A 20,278-nucleotide genomic window follows, 5' to 3' on the forward strand; every position below is an offset into this window, starting at 1 on the left:
TTTGTTTTTTTTCTTCTGTTTTTTTCTGTTTGCGTCACTCATTTTACAAAATGGAAAACTTAAAATATCGCATTATTTACGAGTACGAGTTCCGCCGTGGCACTAGTGCTGCGGAAACGACTCGAAGGGTGAATAATGTGTATGGCGGTCGTGTTGCATAAGAAAACACAGTTCGTTTTTGGTTCCAACGTTTTCGTTCTGGAAATTTCGATCTGCAGAACAAGCCCCGTGGACGGCCTGAGACTCAAGTTGATAATGAAGAGTTGAAGGCTATTGTGGAAGCGGATCCATCGCAAACCACGTCCGAGTTAGCTGCAGGCTGCGATGTTAGTGATAAAACTGTTTTAATTCACTTGAAGCAAATTGGGAAGATTAAAAAGCTTGAAAGGTGGGTACCTCACGAATTGACTGAAGCAAACCGGCAAACGCGCGTCGACTGTTGCGTTACATTACTAAACCGGCACAATAATGAAGGTATTTTAAACCGAATCATTACCTGTGATGAAAAATGGGTTCTTTACGATAATCGGAAGCGCTCAACGCAATGGTTGGATCCTGGCCAGCCAGCCAAATCCTGCCCCGAGCGAAAATTAACCCCAAAAAAGTTACTTGTAAGCGTTTGGTGGACTAGTGCCGGTATTGTTCATTACAGTTTTCTCAAATCTGGCCAGACTATTACGACGGATGTCTATTGTCAGCAATTGCAAACCATGATGGAAAAGCTAGCGGCTAAACAACCTAGGCTGGTCAATCGCTCCACGCCACTGCTGCTTCACGACAACGCTAGACCACACACTGCGCAACAGACGGCTACTAAATTAGAAGAGCTTCAATTGGAAAGTCTAAGACATCCTCCGTACTCCCCGGACCTTGCTGCAACAGATTACCATTTTTTTCGAAATTTGGATAACTTCTTGCAAGGGAAAAAATTCAACTCCGATGGGGCAGTCCAAATCGCCTTCAAAGATTTTATTGATTCCCGTCCGACTGGTTTTTTTAGTAAAGGGATCAATGAACTACCTATGAGATGGCAAAAGTGCATAGAAAATAATGGTTCATACTTTGATTAATTAAATATATTATATTAAAAAATATTCGACTTTTTGTTCCTCCCATACAAAACGCCAATTTCATATGTAAGGACCTAATATACAGCTGTTGCCTCACAAATATTAAATATATATATTTAAATATTTATATAATTAAATATTTCATTTCCAAGTTAGTACAACACTTTGAAACGATTTGTGATTATTATTAGAAAAATAAGTTTGTTAGAAATATTATGATCGCTTTGATTTTTTTTTTATCGATTTATAAGTGTTTGATTTACCAATAATGTTTAGCTTGTTTCTTAATTGTTCCTAGGTTAAAATATTTTAATGTCACGATATAATTAGTTTTTACTTACTACTAGATGAGATTACAACAGCTAAGGTATAATTTTAGTGTTTAAATAACAACATAAAGGTTAAAAATCTCTAATTAAAACAATAATTAAAAAAAAAACAGGATTCAGTAAATTTAATGTTTAAAATATTAGCTCTCTTATGAGTATTATAATTTTATAAAAAGTCGTAAAGATTTTTATAGGTTTTTCTGTGATTGTTATCAATGTGATTCGCCATTTTTCCCCACCAATTTTAAATAAATATTAATAAACATTTAATTGTAAAAGAGTTACTTTATTTCACTAATTCAAACAACATTTATCAAATTCCATTAAATTTGCGTTTGATCGCGTACCTAAATTACAAAATATTAACACATAGTCGCTACTAAGAAATCTGCACACCTGAAAAAAAAACTTACAAGCACACATCAAATAATCATATAAAAATACAAAATAAGTCAACATTAGGAATATCACACATTGCAAATACAGAGGTTTTTTTAAAAAAATAAAATTAAACGTCTTACAAAAAATAAGGGAAAAAATATCTTTACGCTTGTTTACGTAAAACTAATAAATGCTTTATATGGAATTATTAACTAAAATTTTTATAAAATTTTGATAAAGCAGCGAACAAGAACTACAAATATTTTATGAAAATATAAAAAAAAAAATTTACACATTTAAATACAAGCTGTGTAAATCATATCAAATCTCATTTTTTATGTTACGTCAAAATATCGTAGACTATAAAGTAGCTAATCAAAATTCGTAGTTAAAGCAAGTAATGTCAAAAAAATATAATTCTTGAGATGTCGAGCCCACTTTTTGTTCATAGATCTCGTTCGCATAAAAATAGAGTATGTAACACTATTGACTAGGTTCATGTGTTTAAAATATTATTAGAAAAAAAAAATCACCCACGTTTATTTTTTTAAACCTATTTGTTCAGATAAATATTTAAATTATCTTTATATATTTATAGTTAAAAAGAACGAAAATATTTATAAAACTACATATTCTACTATTCATAAAAAGATTAGTAGATTAATAAATGAATATAGTAATTTGGAATTTAGTGTTCATAGGCCCTTCGTACACAAAGTAACGTAAATCTCCGAAATTAATATTTTAAACTTGCGTCACGAGTATCGAAGTAGCGGACGCTCTGTACATACAAAGATGACACAAGATGAATCTTCGATATTTGACGATAACAAGAACCTTGTATATTTGCTCCGCCATCTTGAAAATCAGAGCGACTATTCTCTCGACGAGATTGATAAACAGGTAGTGAGAGACTAGTTTTGAGAGAAAAGAAAAAAAAAACAAAATGTAGGTGAGACTGGCCTGTGTAAGAACATCTATTCCATTATATTGTATAAGACGATTAACAACTAAAATCGCCGGCTTGTGAAGATTTACGTAGCCTTGTGTACGAAGTGAACAAGTAAAATTTCATTGTAGTAACACTTGTTATACATATTGCTGTCTCTGGTTTTTCAAAGAGAAAGTGTGGGATGACAATATATGTTAATGCAAGTGTCACTGCAGTTGACATACAATTATACATATAAAATAAACTTACATATATCTTATATGTTTTAACATACATAATGATATTATCAATATATTTTAATAGCATACCTAAATGCTGTTACACTAATTTATGTTTCATAAATTTAAGTATCGAAAAATTCATCAGCAAACGCAGTACCTACCTTTATATGTATTTTCACATTTACCTTATAATTTATATAAAAAACGAAAGTAATAAAATATTAGAAATAATAGAAGCAATAAGATTTTGCTTTCTTCTTAACACGTAATTGGAAAATTTTCTGATATTTATGGAGCAAATCTTATAAATATAATTTTGTATATTTTGAATAAGTCTCGCTTCATCGAAAATTTAAGTAAATATTTTTTTGTACGGCGTTTGCCATGAAAAGAATACATATGTGAAGTCTTTAATTTACTACCCATCTCATTATCTTGTACTTTAGATTAATTAAGTATATTTTAACAGACGCTATTATATCTGAGAGAAACGAATCTTTAATGTCACGTTGCATTTCTGCAATAACGCGAATTTAAGGATACGAAAGATAAAGTCATGGTAATTCCTCAAAAGTAGAGATAAGCAGAGCTAGAGCTTTTAGTCTCTTAAAACTAAATTACATCAGCATCAATGGCTGTTCTAGAACATTCTAAAAGTAGATGAAATATGTACACCGACAATCGAATTCAAAACGCGTCCTATATAAATCGCCAATCATGACGAAAAAGGTATAAGCATATAAAAAGCTACAAAGACATGATCTTAGTGTTACCCGTCTTAATTCGTGATCTTTGCGTCGATGATGGCAGCACTCACAGTTCGTCGTAGGATGAACTTTCGCGTTCATCGAAGGGCCGAGCGCGCTCTCCCCAGCGGTCCCATCTCTCTGAGCTCAGGAGGGATTCCGTGTCTTCATCCGGTTGAGGCAGGGGATATACGATCCCGTCTCCATAGCTACACGGATACCATCAAAGTACAGTCGACTTACAAAGTCTGTGATTCGTTTCTGATGCTTAAGTATAAAATTGTCTGCGGTTAAATCTATTAGTGCGTGTTTGATGCTCTAACAAAAAAATTGTCAGTGGTTGTGTTGCTATACTAAGTGATTTTTTCATATGGTAACACTAGTGAATGTTGCATGTGCTTTTAATAAAATATATTAAAAAGCAAAAGTGTAAACCTAATGTTTATTTTAAAAATATTGTATGGGTATTTGATTTTTAAACAACTTGATGTGAAATATAATGGCGTTAGTCTTTGGCTTTAAAGATTAACATAGAGAGAGTTTGTTGGACTAAACATCTGAGAATTTCTATTGCAACTTTAGTCAACTAACTCGTCGATCAATTCAATGTGTCTCGAGAATTCCTTTTCTCTGTTATTTAGTTGGTATGACATTTAAGGTTGGTACAAATACAAATGCACGACAAAATTGGTAAAGATAGATGAATGCGTATCTTAATACAAAAAATATCAATTTATGTACGATATTTTTTTTATGAATACAATTTAAAAATATAAATAGAAAAAAAATTTTTTTTTTGTTTAATCAATAAATTAAAAAATATTTGTAGGCTATAATTTCTACGTTCTACTGCCTAGTACATTTTCTAAAATTATTCTTAGTAAATATTTTTAAAATAAGGATTACAAAATGGAGAACAGTGACGTCAGGTTGAATATGACATGACAGCACTTCTATACATACCAGACTACTACGTAACTATACGCGAATAGGCTAAACATAAATTAACATGCATAAGGACACTAGAAATGTCTCAAAATCCGAATAAACCAGACTTAAAAAGAAGTGAATGACTTAAAATTTTGAAATCGAAACTCCAGACGCGTGATTTTGGTGCCAATGAATGAAAAGCATTATTTTAGGTTAGAATTTTTTTATTTAATGTAAATTTGAATAATTAAAAGTATTGTAATTAAAAAAATTGGTCAATGTGTTTACACCCTTATACAATTTGCGGGGCGGTGCGTGCCCTTCGGGGGCAAAGTCTCCACCGCTCAGTCTCGTGGTCGCCCTCCACGCTAAAATGTTAACAAAACTTCTCAATACACCCCAACTTTTTTTAGAGGAAATTTTGAATAATGTAATATGTCGCCGTTACCATAAAGCGTCGTAATACAAAATGACTATTCATATAAAAGTTGCTGTACAAACTGGTCAACGAATAATTGCGATTAGAAGGTCGTTTTGATTAATTTATTATTTCCTTCCGCGTTTCTAACTAATATTTTTAATAATGTTCTTTTCCATTACGACGATTTTAATCAACTGCGACGAATAAATAACAAGCTAATTAGATAAGCTGTTATGAAGATCGCTTATGTCGACTATTTTAATTTCAATTATAAACTTAATCAAAAAAAAAAAACAACCAAAAAACTGGAAAAATATATTTAACAAAATATAATAAATTATATAATTATATAACAAAAGCGTCTTCATAAAAATTTATATTTACAAATAATGTAGAGAAAGCCGAAAAGTGCATGAAAGGCGGAAATGTAAAAAAAATGTATTTAATATTAAATTAAAAAGTAAAAGTACCCTCAGCTGGTAGATATCTTAAAAAATAAATATTTAAAGAAAAATATAGTTTGAAAAGTGTAAAGTATTCAGATAAGAATAAATGTTTTCATTTAAAGATATTATAGTTGTAATGAACAATACTTTGGTATTTTCTATAGCCCTATTAAAAAGGTACGGGCCTTAGTAAAAATTGATAATTACATACCAACTGAGAGCGAAAATTAAAGTAATTGCGAGTCTTATAAATGCACAATTTATATATCACACAACCTCTCATAATAAAATATATTTAAAAAACTGTATGCCATTTGCCTGCCATTGCATAGCAAATCAATATAAAAATCTAGTGTAAAGGCTAAGCGTATTCGTTGCGCTTCTGACATTAATGCGCAGTGTTGCCAGGGTGAACAAAGCGTTTGTTGCCATTGTTAAAAAAATAAATAAAAGAAACGAAACAATTCAACAAAAAGTTTATTTCGCACAAAATCATACTTACAAATTATGAACAAAGAATTGTCTAGCTTCAGTCTTGTGTGTTGTATATAGCTCGTAAATAAATAAATGCGTACAAAAGCGAACCTCATAATATAATTAAATTCATTATTTAAAAAAATATGTTCATATTAAATTTTATTACTATAAATATGCGTCTGACTCTCACATATCTTGAGGATTTAGCCATGAACTTAAAAACAAAAATTATTAAAAAAATAATAATTTCGAATAATGTTAATAGTTTGTCACAAGGACTTGTATACAATAGAAATATCGTATGTCCAATATTTTGAAATAATCCATACATCGAAGCTGTCATTCAAAGACATATTATGCGATAAATTTTCTTAGACAACAACATACTTTAAAGCATTTATTCAATTTCAAATTTTACTCTCACATGAATGATGAGTTATGTTACCATAAATTCGAGTAACTTGAACGTTACCATATAAAAAATAATTTCTTTTTTAATTTATATTTCTACTTTATTGGTAACTGAGTGGATAGTTATGAAGAATTTAAAAATAATGACATGCATTCATAAAAAGGAATGTTTCAATCATACCTGAAATACAACAATAGTTTGGCACTATTATAATTTAATTATTACAAACTACCAAAACTTAAATTTAAAAAAAATTGAGGGTAATTTCAAGACCTACACGACTCTAAAATTTGACCTAGAGGGTGTATATATGTGTAATAAAGGGGCGGGGTCCTCAAGGTATGTGGGCGTCGATCGTGTGCGGGCAATGACTGAGTTCTGACCTGGAGCGAGTGGTGCCCATGGACTCGTAGCCATGGGCGTCTTGCGGCGCGAACGTCTGCAGCTGGTGCTCGCGGCGCACGGGGAATTCGCACCCGTCGCCGTTGCTGACAAAACCATCACCGAATGCTCTTAACACGTTCATTGCCAATTATATGACCGATACGTGTCACCGCGAGGTTTCATTGAATAAATTAACAGACTACCTATGGTTAAACAGCTATTTACTTATATGTAAGCGAGCATTGTATTAACAGTATTGTGACGAATGAAGTTTAACCCTCCTTGACCTCAGTCTTTTGATGGTAACCTCAATATCCACCGCTTTTGAAACGAAAATATAACGTCGTTTAAGTCCAGACTATTTTACCGAGGTGTACCTTACATAAAGCGAGTAAAATTCGTAAAAAAAAGATAAAATAGTGACTTGGCAATGAACGTGTTAACCGCCTATGCGAAATGGCGGCGAACGCGAGTATTACTACGCCATAATTTCGTTAAAGAAAATCAATAGCTACGTAAGTGTTCATTTCTGTGGGATTCAAAACCACTATCGTTAAATAATTGACACTAGTTATATCGGTGGCTAAAGATTAGTTTAATTTTATTCTATCGTTTAGGAAAATTTAATCTTTTTAGTAATTAATCGAATTGCATTTATTGATACAGGTTACATGTTTGGTTTAGTGTTAGTTGTTAGTTTAATGGGAGAAAAAAAAACAAATGCTTCATCACCAAAAAAGCATTGATGCGGTACGGTAACTGGGTTGTTCAATTTACTTGCGTATGTACAAAGCGTGCACAAACACATGAGACTCGCGGGAAATGCGATCAATTCATGACGACGCATCCTACCTCATCGACTTTAACCGAGGGACGAAGTTTTCTACGTACGTTAGTCTATTTAGAATTATTCATGACAAAGTTATTTCAACACTACATTCCACTATGATGTTATCATATCTGTTGTCGTGTTATCGTGCACGATTAGTATCCAATAAAGTCTTTGTAGGCGCTATTTTTTTATAATTAATAGATGAAAATGTCTGAAATAATATAAACTTATAATTTTTTTAGTGCAGAGTACCATTGATCGAGTGCCAAGCAAAATACACCTTTTCATAATGTTAAAACATCCATACATAAAAACAATATATATAAACCATAAATATATATATGCAAATGATTGGTAGAAAATTGTGATTTTTAAAATCTAGAGTTTCTAAAAATAATCATAATTAACTCTGTTAATTTGAATGTAGATCAATTTGAAATTCCGAGAGTATTGTTAAGATCACTCATTAAGGTGTCATGTTAGAAGAATGTCATTCACTTCTTTTTCGCGACGTTAGTTGACATGCGTCAGGTAAACTTTCATTGTATCAAAACTAGCTAAAAAAAACGGGTACACACATTTATCCAAACATGTAACGCATGCAACCGCATGCGTTACATGTTTGGTTTGGATGTGTAACCACACAGGGTGAACAAATTTATACGTTCGATTAATCAATTACGAAGCCAATTGTGGTGAAAAATTGATATTTTATTCAAAAAGTACAATGTAGGTAGTTTTAAACTGTATGAAAACGTATTCATTTGAAGAGATTTGACTTCGCTTTTGACGTATCGATTGCTACACGAAGTAAAATTGAAACTTACACACATGAAAAATATACACCCCATAACGTGTAATACATGCTCATAAAACTTTATACTTTTTATATGAGTTTTGTATGTGGGTAGTATTACAATGGGTGAGGAAACTGTAGGATAAAGAATTCCTGAACTCTAACTAAATCAGAAAGGAGAAGTTGAAATAACTTTTATTGTGGGTATTTTTGGTTTTTTATGTACGAGGGGAGGTCCAAAAGTTCGCGGAATGGAGGGGATGGAGTGGGGATAGGGTAGCTCGCTTAGTGTCATACTAATTGGGCACTCATAATTAGTATATATATAACATTTCAACCCTATAGTGCCATTCGTTTACGAGTACTCGCCTGCTGAACAAGTCAATCCGGAAGCAAACTGCAACTATGGAGAAAATTGAACATCGCGCTGTGATAAAATTCCTTACCAAGCAAGGAAAAAACGTTCAAACCATTTTAAATGAAATGGAAGCCGTTTATGGAGATCAGTGCCCTGGTAAAACAATGGTTTATAAGTGGCATGGTCTTTTTAAACATGGTCGAGATTCAATTGAAGACGACTCTCGCTCTGGGCGGCCAGCTGACGCCACCACATCAGACATCGTCGAAAAAGTCGAAAAACTTGTACTCGAAGACACACGTTTGAAGAAGAAACAATTATCTGCATTTGTTGGAGTATCAGATACAACTATTTTGCGTATCCTGCACGACCACCTGGGCATGACAAAAGTCAGTGCAAGATGGGTGCCGAGAATGCTCACGCCGCTTCAAAAACAGCAGCGCTTCGACGCGTCTAAGCACTTTTTGGAGTTGTGTGGAGACGAGCCCGTGCAGATTTTGGAGCGGATTGTTACTGGAGATGAAACATGGGTTCATCACTTTGAACCTGATTCCAAACAGGAGTCCATGCAATGGCACAAAAAGGGTACACCACCTCCCAAAAAATTCAAGGTGTCAGAATCGGCGGGAAAGTTGATGGCCACTGTTTTTTGGGATTGTAAGGGAATATTACTCATTGATTATAAAGAAAAAGGTACCACTATAACCGGAGAATACTACGCACTCATATTAGAAAAGTTAAAGGAGTCAATTAAAGAAAAACGTCGAGGAAAATTGGCCAAGGGTGTGTTGCTTTTGCAAGACAACGCGCCGGTTCACAAGAGCCGAGTTGCCATGGCTGCTCTGCACACACATGGGTTCGAACCACTTGTTCACCCACCCTACAGTCCAGACCTGGCTCCTAGCGATTTTTATTTATTTCCAAATTTAAAAAAAGAGCTAAGGGGAAGGAAATTTTCCGACGATAATGAAGTGAAGGAGGCAATTTCGGCCCATTTTGAGGCCAAAGACAAAAAATATTTTTTCGATGGTTTAGAAAAATTAATTCATAGATCGAATAAATGTATTAGACTTAAGGGTGATTATATTGAAAAGGAAAAATAAATTTATTGTTATATTTCATTGACAACCCTTTCATTCCGCGAACTTTTGGACCTCCCCTCGTATGTACTATGCATGCATCAACAACGGAGAATTACAATTTTGGTTTTTGTCTGCAAATTTCATCTAGAGTTGCTTCAAAATTAATACGACAATCATTGGAGTTAATAAGACAAGGGTGTATTAATCGAAGAGATGAAATAAAAGTAACAAATAATTAAAAAAGTTCTCTTTACCTCGTGAAGACGGGCAACATCCAGAGATTCGGGCTATTCCCGAATACCTCTTTGAAATTGTTGAAAGCACCAATGGAGAAACCATTCTTGTCAGCGCCACCTCTGAACATTGGAGCTCGGAACGCTTCTGTAAGGTTTAAAACAACATACGTAAAACATATTTTTTGAAGTTCTTTGATCGCTTTATACTCGGGAACGGGACAAAATAAACATTAAAATGAATTTTAATTCCTACGAAAATACTGAAATTATATTGATAACAGACATGGACCCATTATGGAAATATTAGTGAAGATGATCTATCAATTAAAACGTTAAATGATTTCTAACAAGTATGAAAATCTAATAAGTCTTTATATTACGTAATTTTAAGTTTCATCAATAACAAGTCCAGAACCAAACTAATATTATTTTCTCAATATTTCAATATGTGACCACATTTACCATCAATCATTGCGGTAATAATATTGCTTATGATCTTTCTAGATGGACGATCTCGTCCAAGCCGAGCTAATAGCACATCTGAAATTAAAATCGCAATTTCGATTATCAATATTTTTTAATCAAATTGCAGTAAATACGGTCACATCACTAAACGCTAAATAATAAAAAAACTAAATACATACTGATTTAAAATATTTACGACTTTATTATTAAAACCTCATTTTACTTTTGCGACAGAAACAAACGAAAACATTGCGCTTTAAAGTGGTTTGCAACGGCCACTATACAGATTGCCCTTGATGAACGTTCTTACATTTGCTTCAATAACCATATTTTCTATACATTTAAAACTGTACGTATTTAACTACGCACTAAAATTGTGAATTGCTTCAATTCCATATTAGGAACTGTATAAAAACATATTTCTCTAAAAAACTATCTTATTATACAAGTCAAGGTCACCGCTGAAGCGAATATGAACAAGTGGCTATTGAGCAAGAATTACTTCATTACTTAGATCTAAATGTCTGGTTACATCAACAAGCAGATTATAAACCTAATTACATTGAGAAATAAGGCAAGTACAAGAATGTAACAATTAAGCAAAGAATATCAGCAAAGAAATATCGAACACCTGTAAAATGGAAAAAACTAAACGTGGATCCACTTTGAAAGAATGGAGATGTCAATAATATACTAGTTGTAAAACATAGTAAGAAGGCAAACTTACCTAACGTGGTCCTATTATGTGCTACTAAATAGCAGTGGTATCCGAAGAGCGATCCGAGCGTGGTCGCGAACATGAGAGCCACGAAGAACGCGAACACCACGTGGTATCGACCAGAGCTAGCCGATGTACCGAAGTCGCCCTAAACAAAGTTAACATAAATTTATAATGACAAACCAATAATTTCGACCGACTGTACCCCTGTAGCGCTGGATAGGAAAATAAGAATCGAAAATGATCTGATCGAATGAGAGTGAATGATATACTAAAAACATTTCATTATTAGCTCTACCATTATCATTAATTAGAAAGAAATATAACTCTTTAAAAGTAATAAAGCCATTTAGGTTTTTGTCAAAAATGTAGCAAGCATCGTTTGTAAGTTTGAAATAGACCAATGGAGTACCTTGCCTGCATCCCTATAGTATAAGTACTTTTTCAAACAAAATATTTATTCAACTTTTTTTTCTAACAGTTGATTCAACTAATAAATCTAGAATTATCTTCGGCGTTGCAAATGGTTAAGCAATGATTGTTTAACATGAGGTGACCCATTTGACCGTTTGTCCTCATAAGAAAACATAATTCAAATTTGCTTGACGCAATGTCTGAGGGAGTGAAAGACGCATGCAAAGTAAACATGCTAATATCGTTCGATATTGCATGAAATATGAATTACAAATTAGAGGCAGGTAGGGAGCAGACGCGTGAGCTGTTATTCTTCAGTATTCAATCAACAACATCCGTTCTAGATAACTAAACTTGAGATGAGATTCTTGAGGAAAAAGATTGTCCATATATTGACATGCAAACTTAATGACGGATCGTATCGCAAAAGACGCTGCGCAAAACAAAATTTTAGGAATCGGTGAAATGTAAAGGAACGGAGGGGCGGGGCTCAAGATTTTTTTTCTTAAAGATTATAGAAGATAATGATTACAGAAGAGATGAATTGGAATAAGCTGTCATACATAATCGAATATGTAGCCAACTAAAATATTCAAGAACGTGGGGCTAAATATCACTGATTTTTATAAATTTTGAATGGATTAACTAAAGGTACTTTTGATAAATTCTTATCTATGCATACATCACACATAACTTACTATCTACTACGTTTATCTAATCTCTTTTATTACTACTTTTTTCGTAAGATATAGGAAAATTCAAACTGAGGCTCGATGTTCGCAGTTAAAACTAATCTAATATGTAAAGTCAAATAATGCGATGTGAAAAAAACATTAATAGATTTATTCGAATCTTCTAAAAGGAATAAAATGTATCTATTGAAATACTGATTTAATCAATTTATTTTGTACAACCAAATTAATTAACTACATGAAAATTTTCTAAAGTTGTACACAATGTTGCTAGTAATAAATAATGCATGACGGAAATAAATATCATATGCAAAGATTATGAAGACCAAAGATCAATAAATATAGCATTGTTATCAGTGCTCGATAAAGAACCGCTATAAAGTAACAAGAAAGTTACAATAGACCTAATCAATAAACTTATACTAATATAAATCAGGAATAATTTGAACATGCTAATCTCAGAAACTAATAATCCCATCGGAAGTTGTTTTGCATTTGGTAGGTCAATTAAAATTAACAAATTTTAAATTAAAGTACAGATTTACGGTAATTATTACAAAATCTTCAGTTCAAAGAAATTAAACCACATATATTAGAAATAAATTTCATCCATAACTAAAATTTAAATAATGATTAACATGGAATAGAACATAATCGATAATAGATACAAATCTATGTAAGTAATTTTAAGACTTCAACATAAGCTTATACCATACATTAAATACGCGATAAATCTTGCTAATATTATAAACTAGCTTTTACCCGCGACTTCGTCCGCGTGGAATGAAAAATAGAAAACGGGGTAAAAACTATCCTATGTCCGTTTCCTGGTTCTAAGCCCAATTTTCCCACCAATTTTCAGTCAAATCGATTCAGCCGATCTTGAGTTATAAATAGTGTAACTAACACGACTTTCTTTTACATATATAGATGCGAATGTTTAGATGAATGGATGGATGTTTGTTTGAAGGTATCTCCAGTGCGGCTCAACAGATCCTGATGAAATTTACCACGGTTGTAGAACATAGTCTGGAATAACACAGGCTACTTATAAAGTTTTTTAAAATACCGCGCGGACAGAGTCGCAGGCGACAGCTAGTATTATACTAAAAGCATAAACGTTTTAAAAAAAAGTTTTTGTGCAAATATTTATACAATACGTTATCTACTATGACTAATTAATTAATGATAAAATATGACCCGATACTAATTGTATACAACTAAATTATCGCTAGAGCAAGCTGTAAAAGTATATACAAAGTGTAAGAAAAAAAAAGATTGTTTACGGTTATCATGTCCATGCAAGGTTTAGTATATGTGCCATTCTCAATCAAACGATCGCAGTGAGCGTGCTTGTATTTCTGATACATCTGTGGACAGTTGCGACATATCATTTTAACATAGAGGATGCACGAGAGAGCGGACGCGGGCGGTGTAGCGGAAATGTAAAAAAACGTTATATTTTTCAACCCGAATGATGAACTAATAAGTGTGTTGAGAATAGTTGTCGCTAAACGTATATAGTTAAAATGTAGGACACGATATTTTCGTCTATGGCGCTACAATTTCCTGCACTTTCACCCACGTACGCAATTTCTCTGATAACATACATAGATAAATAATCTGAGAGCTTCGATTTGTTGGCGTTAGTAATTTGATGTTGTTTTTCCTATATACTACGTAATATTCTAAAACTGGCAGTGAAATTAAATCTATAAGAATGTAGGAAAATTTATCAAAATATCTGTCAACTAAGAATTAAATTCCTACATGTCTAAAAAAAATCTAATATAGAACAATATTCAAGGTACAATATCACGCATCAAGTTTTCTCATAGCCCGGCTTCAAGTGTCGACCGAATGCATATAAAACAGCACTTAAATTGCAAATAATTTTGTATGCGACTTCGGGTGGAGGTTCTTAGTCAATTTACACAATTTTTACTTTTAACCGCTGTATTCCTTTGCAAGGGTTTAGTAGCTATCTCATAAGCTAGGTTTAAGACTTGCGCATCAGAATCGGTCCAAATAATTTACTTTAATTTTTAGGTATAATTTATCATCATTTAGGTCTATTCTAGATTGTCGTTTTATGATAACTTGTGATACTAAATAGTGTTAACTTTATGAGATATTTAAATGTTCAGATATCAATAGTAAGGAAATATTGTTCATTTTGGTACTACGATTTATGGAGCATTTTATGTTTCGCAACATTGAAGTTATAAATCTATGTAAGGTATAAATATATTTTTACATAACGCAAGCTTGTATATGCGAAACGTTAAAACCATAAATATAACACATTATAATGCTTCATTGAACAAGAATTTAACGCGTTTCATACAAATTCCAATCACCAATATACAAGTACAAGGGATTTCGTATTTTATTGGATAAACTTGGCTTCTAAATACAGTACTTCATCTTATTTTCAGGCCCGTCAAATATTTTCATACGCGGCTATTTAAAACAAAATCCTTATATACCTATAACCACAAATTTTTACAAGAACAATAGAATCTTTCATTCATAAAATTACTATACTATCAAAATATTCTTCAGTCTTATACGGTTTCATCTTTTGTATCTAACTGGACTAAAAATAATCTAAAAAAATTAATGAACATTGAATTAATTGAACATGAAATCTATTGCCGGCTGCACAGAACTGCAAATACATTATTAGACAGTAGAAAATTCAATGATTCATGTTGAATGAAAATTAGTATTCAAGCAACGTTTGACATAATCCATTCAGCATAAAAATTGAATTTTATATAGAATTATATTTATGTAAAATTATGATTAATAGTGATTGGTTAAAACAATGATATCATTAGAGTGAATGTTATCAGAACCTTGTCACAGTTTGCCTTAAATATGACGTCACGCATTTGCAGTAGTAGTCTGTAGTTTGGTTAAATTCAATCTATTTTAAAAACTTCACAATATAAATTACCCTAACGTTTTATATTATGTTGAAAAATGTTCAAGGAAAAAGAAGATATTTACCGTTAGCCAAGCTTAATTATTTTCGTGTAAAAATTTTAAAATTTTTTCTTTTATTTTGATGAGGCAATTGCAGCTTATCTACTGTTTAAAAGACAAATAAATCCATTCACAATTCTAGATATTCTTGCATGCAATTAAACACTACAAGTTATAAAAAAAAAGTTTAAAGATAGTAAGATTCAAGTGGTCTACCTTCCAGAACTTAATGAAGTAAGGCAGGCACGTTGACATGATGAATAGACAGTAGATGAGAGCATAACCGAGGAAGAGCATGAAGAACTTGTAATTGTGGAAGCAGACACAGTTGTTGACCCACGGGCAGTGGTGGTCCATCTTGAGGACGCAGCGAGAGCAGATGCTGCAGTGGTGCGCGCGGTCCGGCTTCACCAGCACGCAACGGTTGCAATAACGTACCGAGCCTGACATTGTTCTGCAATAACACCATTATGCTCAATAAGCTGTCACTACGATCAACATACATTATGACTTCAATTCAAGTTGGCCAACTTAAATGATCATGAACACATTTACACTTGAAAATTATAGTGGCACTAACTGTCGCCCGCAACTACTTAAAAAAAGTTTTTTTTTGTTTGATGTGTTATTTTGTCTATATGTTCTACATCTACGCTAAATTTTAGCAATATCGGTTTTGCAGTTCTAAAGCTTTCTAACAAACATTCATCCATCTAAACAAATAAAAAAATAAAAAAAAACATTGGTAAGATTGAACATGTTTACTCGAAAAGCCATAAAAACTATTCAAAAATCTCTACTATCCATTTTTTTTATTGCTTTTTTATCCTTATAAAAAATATGAAGGAAAACAATGTTTATTACCTTGTAACTACAGGTAGATCTTTGGCAAAATTATCCAAGATTGTCCTTTGAGCATCTTCTGATTCAGCACTAAGCAATTTGTCCAATTCTTCACCAGGTAGTTTGTACTGAAAATTTTATATAACATCAATTGATAGTCAAAAAAGCATATATTTGGCAAGTATTTGATACTAGCTAAAACTTTATACATCTATACTAAGTTTCAGCAAGTACTTATGGTAGTTAGTTAGTTAGTAGTAGGGGCTCAGTTCTCCGCAACTGCACGACAAGCGCGTATTTTGTGTGAAGGCAGGCTGTAGGTTACTCCAGCCAGCCCAGCTCGCCAAAGAACCCCAGCTTTACTTATGGTTATAAACATCCATTCATCCATCCATATATACTTTTGCATTTATTCTATTAGTAAGATAAGTACCAACTCCACTATAATCAGTACAAAATAATAAAATAGGCAGGAAGAAATTAAAAAATAATTTAAAGTTGATATAAAACACAATGTGCAAATATGTACAAATTAACAATTTAAAAAATTTCAATTGTATATTGTTAATTGTTGTACTGTTATGACAATAAATAACTATGTCATAATGCCTTTTGATGTAATAATAAAGTATGTAAATGACCACAAATGAGGTAATGTAATCAATTAATGTAAAAATCTTGGTATTTATGATAAAATTAAATTAATTCATAAAGTAGAAGATTGGATATTTTTAAACTGATAATGAGATCAGAGAGGAAAAACACTTTCTATCAAAAACTTCACCATCTAAACAAAGCAGGGTAAATCTTTAACAATGTAAAAGGATATTAATTACAATTAGAAATTAAATAGCACTTAGTAAAGGTATAAAAATAAAATGTAAATATGACAATATAAATTAACAAGCAATTATTCAGGTCATGGATACACATTGTTAGTATTTGTTCACTGAGGATGATTTACTGACAAAGGACAATTTAACTTTATTGCAAAAAAATATGAAAAGATAATTTTTGGGTTAAAATTATACTCACTTTTTCGGGAATCTGCTTTATATCCGCAAAAATCGTCCGCCAATACGACCAGCAAAACATTATCAGAAGAATGTGATAAACTAGGAGATATATAGTTTTTTGGACAGTACTTTCAATTGTAACTGAAAAATAAAATAATATTGAAGCTGAAGAAAATAATTTAAAGTTTTCTTTAATTATTATTAGTGGATAAATTACTTACAAATGCACAATTGGATAACGTAGGCATAGTAAGACCAAGTTATGATCGACACAACCAAAATTACAGGGAGCCACTTAAAAGCTCTCCAACACCACATGTTGCAAGTCCTGCAACATCCAAAAGATCTTGGGGATGACAACCTGTTATTATGAACGGATGAAGCCATTAATGCCAATTTATTATGAAAATATCCATTATTCAACTCGTACGAAAATGACAGCCTCAAAATGAAAGTTACCAATTGTGTTACAAGCTGGAAAAATTTAATTGGGAAAATCAATTTATCAAAAAATGTTTTATTTTAAAATGAGGTAATTTAACTACTTAAAAAATTAAAAAAATATCCCAATAAGACGAAGAAAAGTAAATTACAAATGGTTTCCAAAAGAACTATTTTAAAGTGTCGAGAAAAGACGAATAGTCTTGTCACCATAGACACTTTTACATAATCTGTCATTGCCAAACAAAACCAAATGTCAAGCAAAAACTATTTAGAAGTTTGATTTCTTCCTGTGGCGTGAAATTTTGTTGTTTTTATAGTTTCAAAATATTTTATTACTCACAACAACTTATTATTAAATCATGGAAGTTAAAGAATGTAGCGATTTGACAGAAGAGGTGAGTTAAAATAAATTTAGTTTGTAGCTAGAGAAAGTTAGTATTGATTGTTATTCGGGTGACATGACGTGTTTCAGAATCAATTCATCGTTGACGATGTGAGTAAAATTATAAAAGAAGCCATCGAAAATTCCATCGGAGGCACAGCGTATCAACATAATAAAGTTAACCAGTGGACATCGGCAGTGGTGGAGTCTTGCTTGAGCCAGCTAACAAAGTTACAAAAACCTTATAAATATATAGGTAAGTTCCGTTCCTTTTGGACAATTTTGCGAACACCGGTTATAAAAGAAAAGTGTCGTTTCTAATATATTGTTTTCAGGTACTTGTTTTTTTTTATTATAGTTGGCTTTTGTCTTCAATAAAGCAAATGCAATTCTTCTTATAATTTGTGATATTCTGTTATAATAAAGGAAATTTTGCCACATTAAACTTAAGTGGGGATAAACTCATTGAGACTACAATTTTAATATATAATATAAATCTTGAAATTATGTTACATAACATCTTTAAAACTAATTTTGTTAAATTTTTCCCATTATGTAGTCCTTAGTTTTAAAACAAGTAAAAGGTTAATACAATAAAATCCTTTGTAATGCAACACTTCTATGAATCACTTTGAATGACACCTCTTCAAAATTTGTCAAGGCTTGTATGTTTAGGCCCAATTAAAAAAAAATTAAGTAAGACATTGGCACCACAATCATAAAATAAAACATAGAAAACTTCAACTAGTGTGTAGTTGAAGTTTGTTTTCTGATCAAGCCAGCCTATTTGGTAACAGATCTTGTTGCTGGGTGTACCACAGTTAATTATAAATTTACATAAGTCATAGATTTATTTCAACTTTTTTCTATTCCAGTCACCTGTACAATTATGCAGAAGAATGGTGCTGGACTTCACACAGCCTCTTCATGCTTTTGGGACAACAATACTGATGGATCTTGCACTGTGCGTTGGGAAAACAAGACTATGTACTGCATTGTCTCTGTCTTTGGTCTCGGCATATAACATATTGCACACTTATATATCAATCACAAACGTTCAAAAACATAGATTTTGAGTAAAAGCATGTTGTACATAAATTGCTGCTTATCACTACAGCTCAATTAAAAAAAAAGTAATAAGTATGTTACATCATATGTATTGTTTAAATTATTAATTATTAATAGATGTAATTAAAACCCAGTATAGTATATAATGGGAATTAGATATAAAAATTATGTTTGTTTAAATATTCCACTCATTTTGATCTTAAATTGTAACAATAATTTTTCACTTTGTACTAAATTTTCTTTTCCTCAATTGAAAGTTAAGTTTAAAAGTCATTACATAATTTTAAGTAAGTAGGATATATTTTCTTACACAATAAATATATTCAAAGCCAAAATTATTTTATTTTAATTTTTTACAACATTGGTCTCTCTTTGCATAACGTCATCACTTTAGACAATCATTTTAGTTATATGTTTGAGAAAAAATAATATTTTTTTTAAACTGATTGCAAATTAACACGAAAATAATTGTAAAAGCTTATACTGAACTACAATTTTTTTTTATAAATTGTAGGCGGATATTAAATCTTGTTAGGTATATTAGAGATAGCATATAATATGCAACAATTTAAATGCATAGTAACATTAAAAAAAACTGTAGTGTACTGCATTTGTAGATTCAAAGTTCTATGACAATTTACATAAGATTTGACATTCTATAAAAAATGTTGCCATTATTAGTGTAACAAAGCTTTGAATCTTAACTCTTTCAAATAATTTTACTTGCTTAACCTCACACATGTTAGCGAAAGGTTATCACTAAAGAAAAAAGAGCCGTACAGTATTCAAAACATCAAAAATTTAAAATAAATGCAAAACAAATCCGTTTGAAATGCATTACTTTTATCTTGATGTGAACCTGCACTTAATTCCGATTCTCTGTAACCACATTCATTTGTGATAAGTAAATAAAATATTTTACTAATGCATTACATCTTTTACTGCTGCTGAAGACGGTACACTGCCAACCCTACTAGATTGGTACAAGGAAAGAGACATGTTGGTAGCAATTGCTTATATTTTATACAATACAATTACAATTATTATTGTAAAATAACAGTAAATAGTACCAAGTCACGTCAGCTACATAGATTTTATGCGATGTTTATGAACATGTGAACCCATAGCTGTATGTATCAGTATTGGCAGTAAGGTTCTTTTATAAGGATAAA

The 20,278-nt window shown here is 31.8% G+C and overlaps 2 protein-coding genes across 5 annotated transcripts; one reads left to right on the forward strand and one right to left on the reverse strand.

Annotated features, from left to right (window-relative positions):
* Nucleotides 1–3,292: 3,292 nt before the first annotated feature.
* On the reverse strand, nucleotides 3,293–17,644 carry LOC106709796 (palmitoyltransferase ZDHHC15B). Of its 4 annotated transcripts, XM_014501677.2 has the most exons (9): nucleotides 17,434–17,644; nucleotides 17,232–17,353; nucleotides 16,218–16,324; nucleotides 15,570–15,807; nucleotides 11,266–11,404; nucleotides 10,536–10,613; nucleotides 10,092–10,218; nucleotides 6,769–6,873; nucleotides 4,850–4,997 (listed from the first exon to the last, which is right to left on the reverse strand). In XM_014501677.2, the coding sequence occupies exons 1-9, from the start codon at nucleotides 17,597–17,599 to the stop codon at nucleotides 4,922–4,924; spliced, it is 1,158 nt and encodes a 385-aa protein (XP_014357163.2). In that variant the 5' UTR covers nucleotides 17,600–17,644; the 3' UTR covers nucleotides 4,850–4,921. The 4 variants fall into 4 exon arrangements, with proteins under 4 accessions (XP_014357164.2, XP_014357166.1, XP_014357163.2 ...); XM_014501678.2 differs by lacking the exons at nucleotides 4,850–4,997; nucleotides 6,769–6,873 and adding an exon at nucleotides 3,293–3,908; XM_014501679.2 differs by lacking the exon at nucleotides 10,536–10,613 and having other exon boundaries at nucleotides 4,854–4,997.
* Nucleotides 17,645–17,907: 263 nt separating this feature from the next.
* LOC106709777 (dynein light chain Tctex-type) lies at nucleotides 17,908–19,173 on the forward strand. Its single transcript, XM_014501654.2, has 3 exons — nucleotides 17,908–18,051; nucleotides 18,129–18,294; nucleotides 18,914–19,173. The coding sequence occupies exons 1-3, from the start codon at nucleotides 18,016–18,018 to the stop codon at nucleotides 19,060–19,062; spliced, it is 351 nt and encodes a 116-aa protein (XP_014357140.1). The 5' UTR covers nucleotides 17,908–18,015; the 3' UTR covers nucleotides 19,063–19,173.
* Nucleotides 19,174–20,278: the final 1,105 nt, after the last annotated feature.

The sequence above is a fragment of the Papilio machaon genome, chromosome 18 (assembly GCF_912999745.1).
Source record: "Papilio machaon chromosome 18, ilPapMach1.1, whole genome shotgun sequence".
Taxonomy (NCBI): domain Eukaryota; kingdom Metazoa; phylum Arthropoda; class Insecta; order Lepidoptera; family Papilionidae; genus Papilio; species Papilio machaon.

Bases quoted from the DNA above. Each gene is read 5' to 3' on its own strand.
- LOC106709796 (XM_014501677.2), bottom strand. From the start codon at position 17,599: ATGGCTTCATCCGTTCATAATAACAGGTTGTCATCCCCAAGATCTTTT. The intron at 16,325-17,231 runs GTGAGTATAATT...TAAAATTTTCAG, and splicing joins TAAAGCAGATTCCCGAAAAA to TACAAACTACCTGGTGAAGA. The intron at 10,219-10,535 runs GTAAATGTGGTC...TAAACCTTACAG, and splicing joins TATTACCGCAATGATTGATG to AAGCGTTCCGAGCTCCAATG.
- LOC106709777 (XM_014501654.2), top strand. From the start codon at position 18,016: ATGGAAGTTAAAGAATGTAGCGATTTGACAGAAGAG. The intron at 18,052-18,128 runs GTGAGTTAAAAT...GACGTGTTTCAG, and splicing joins GTAGCGATTTGACAGAAGAG to AATCAATTCATCGTTGACGA. The intron at 18,295-18,913 runs GTAAGTTCCGTT...TTTCTATTCCAG, and splicing joins AAAACCTTATAAATATATAG to TCACCTGTACAATTATGCAG.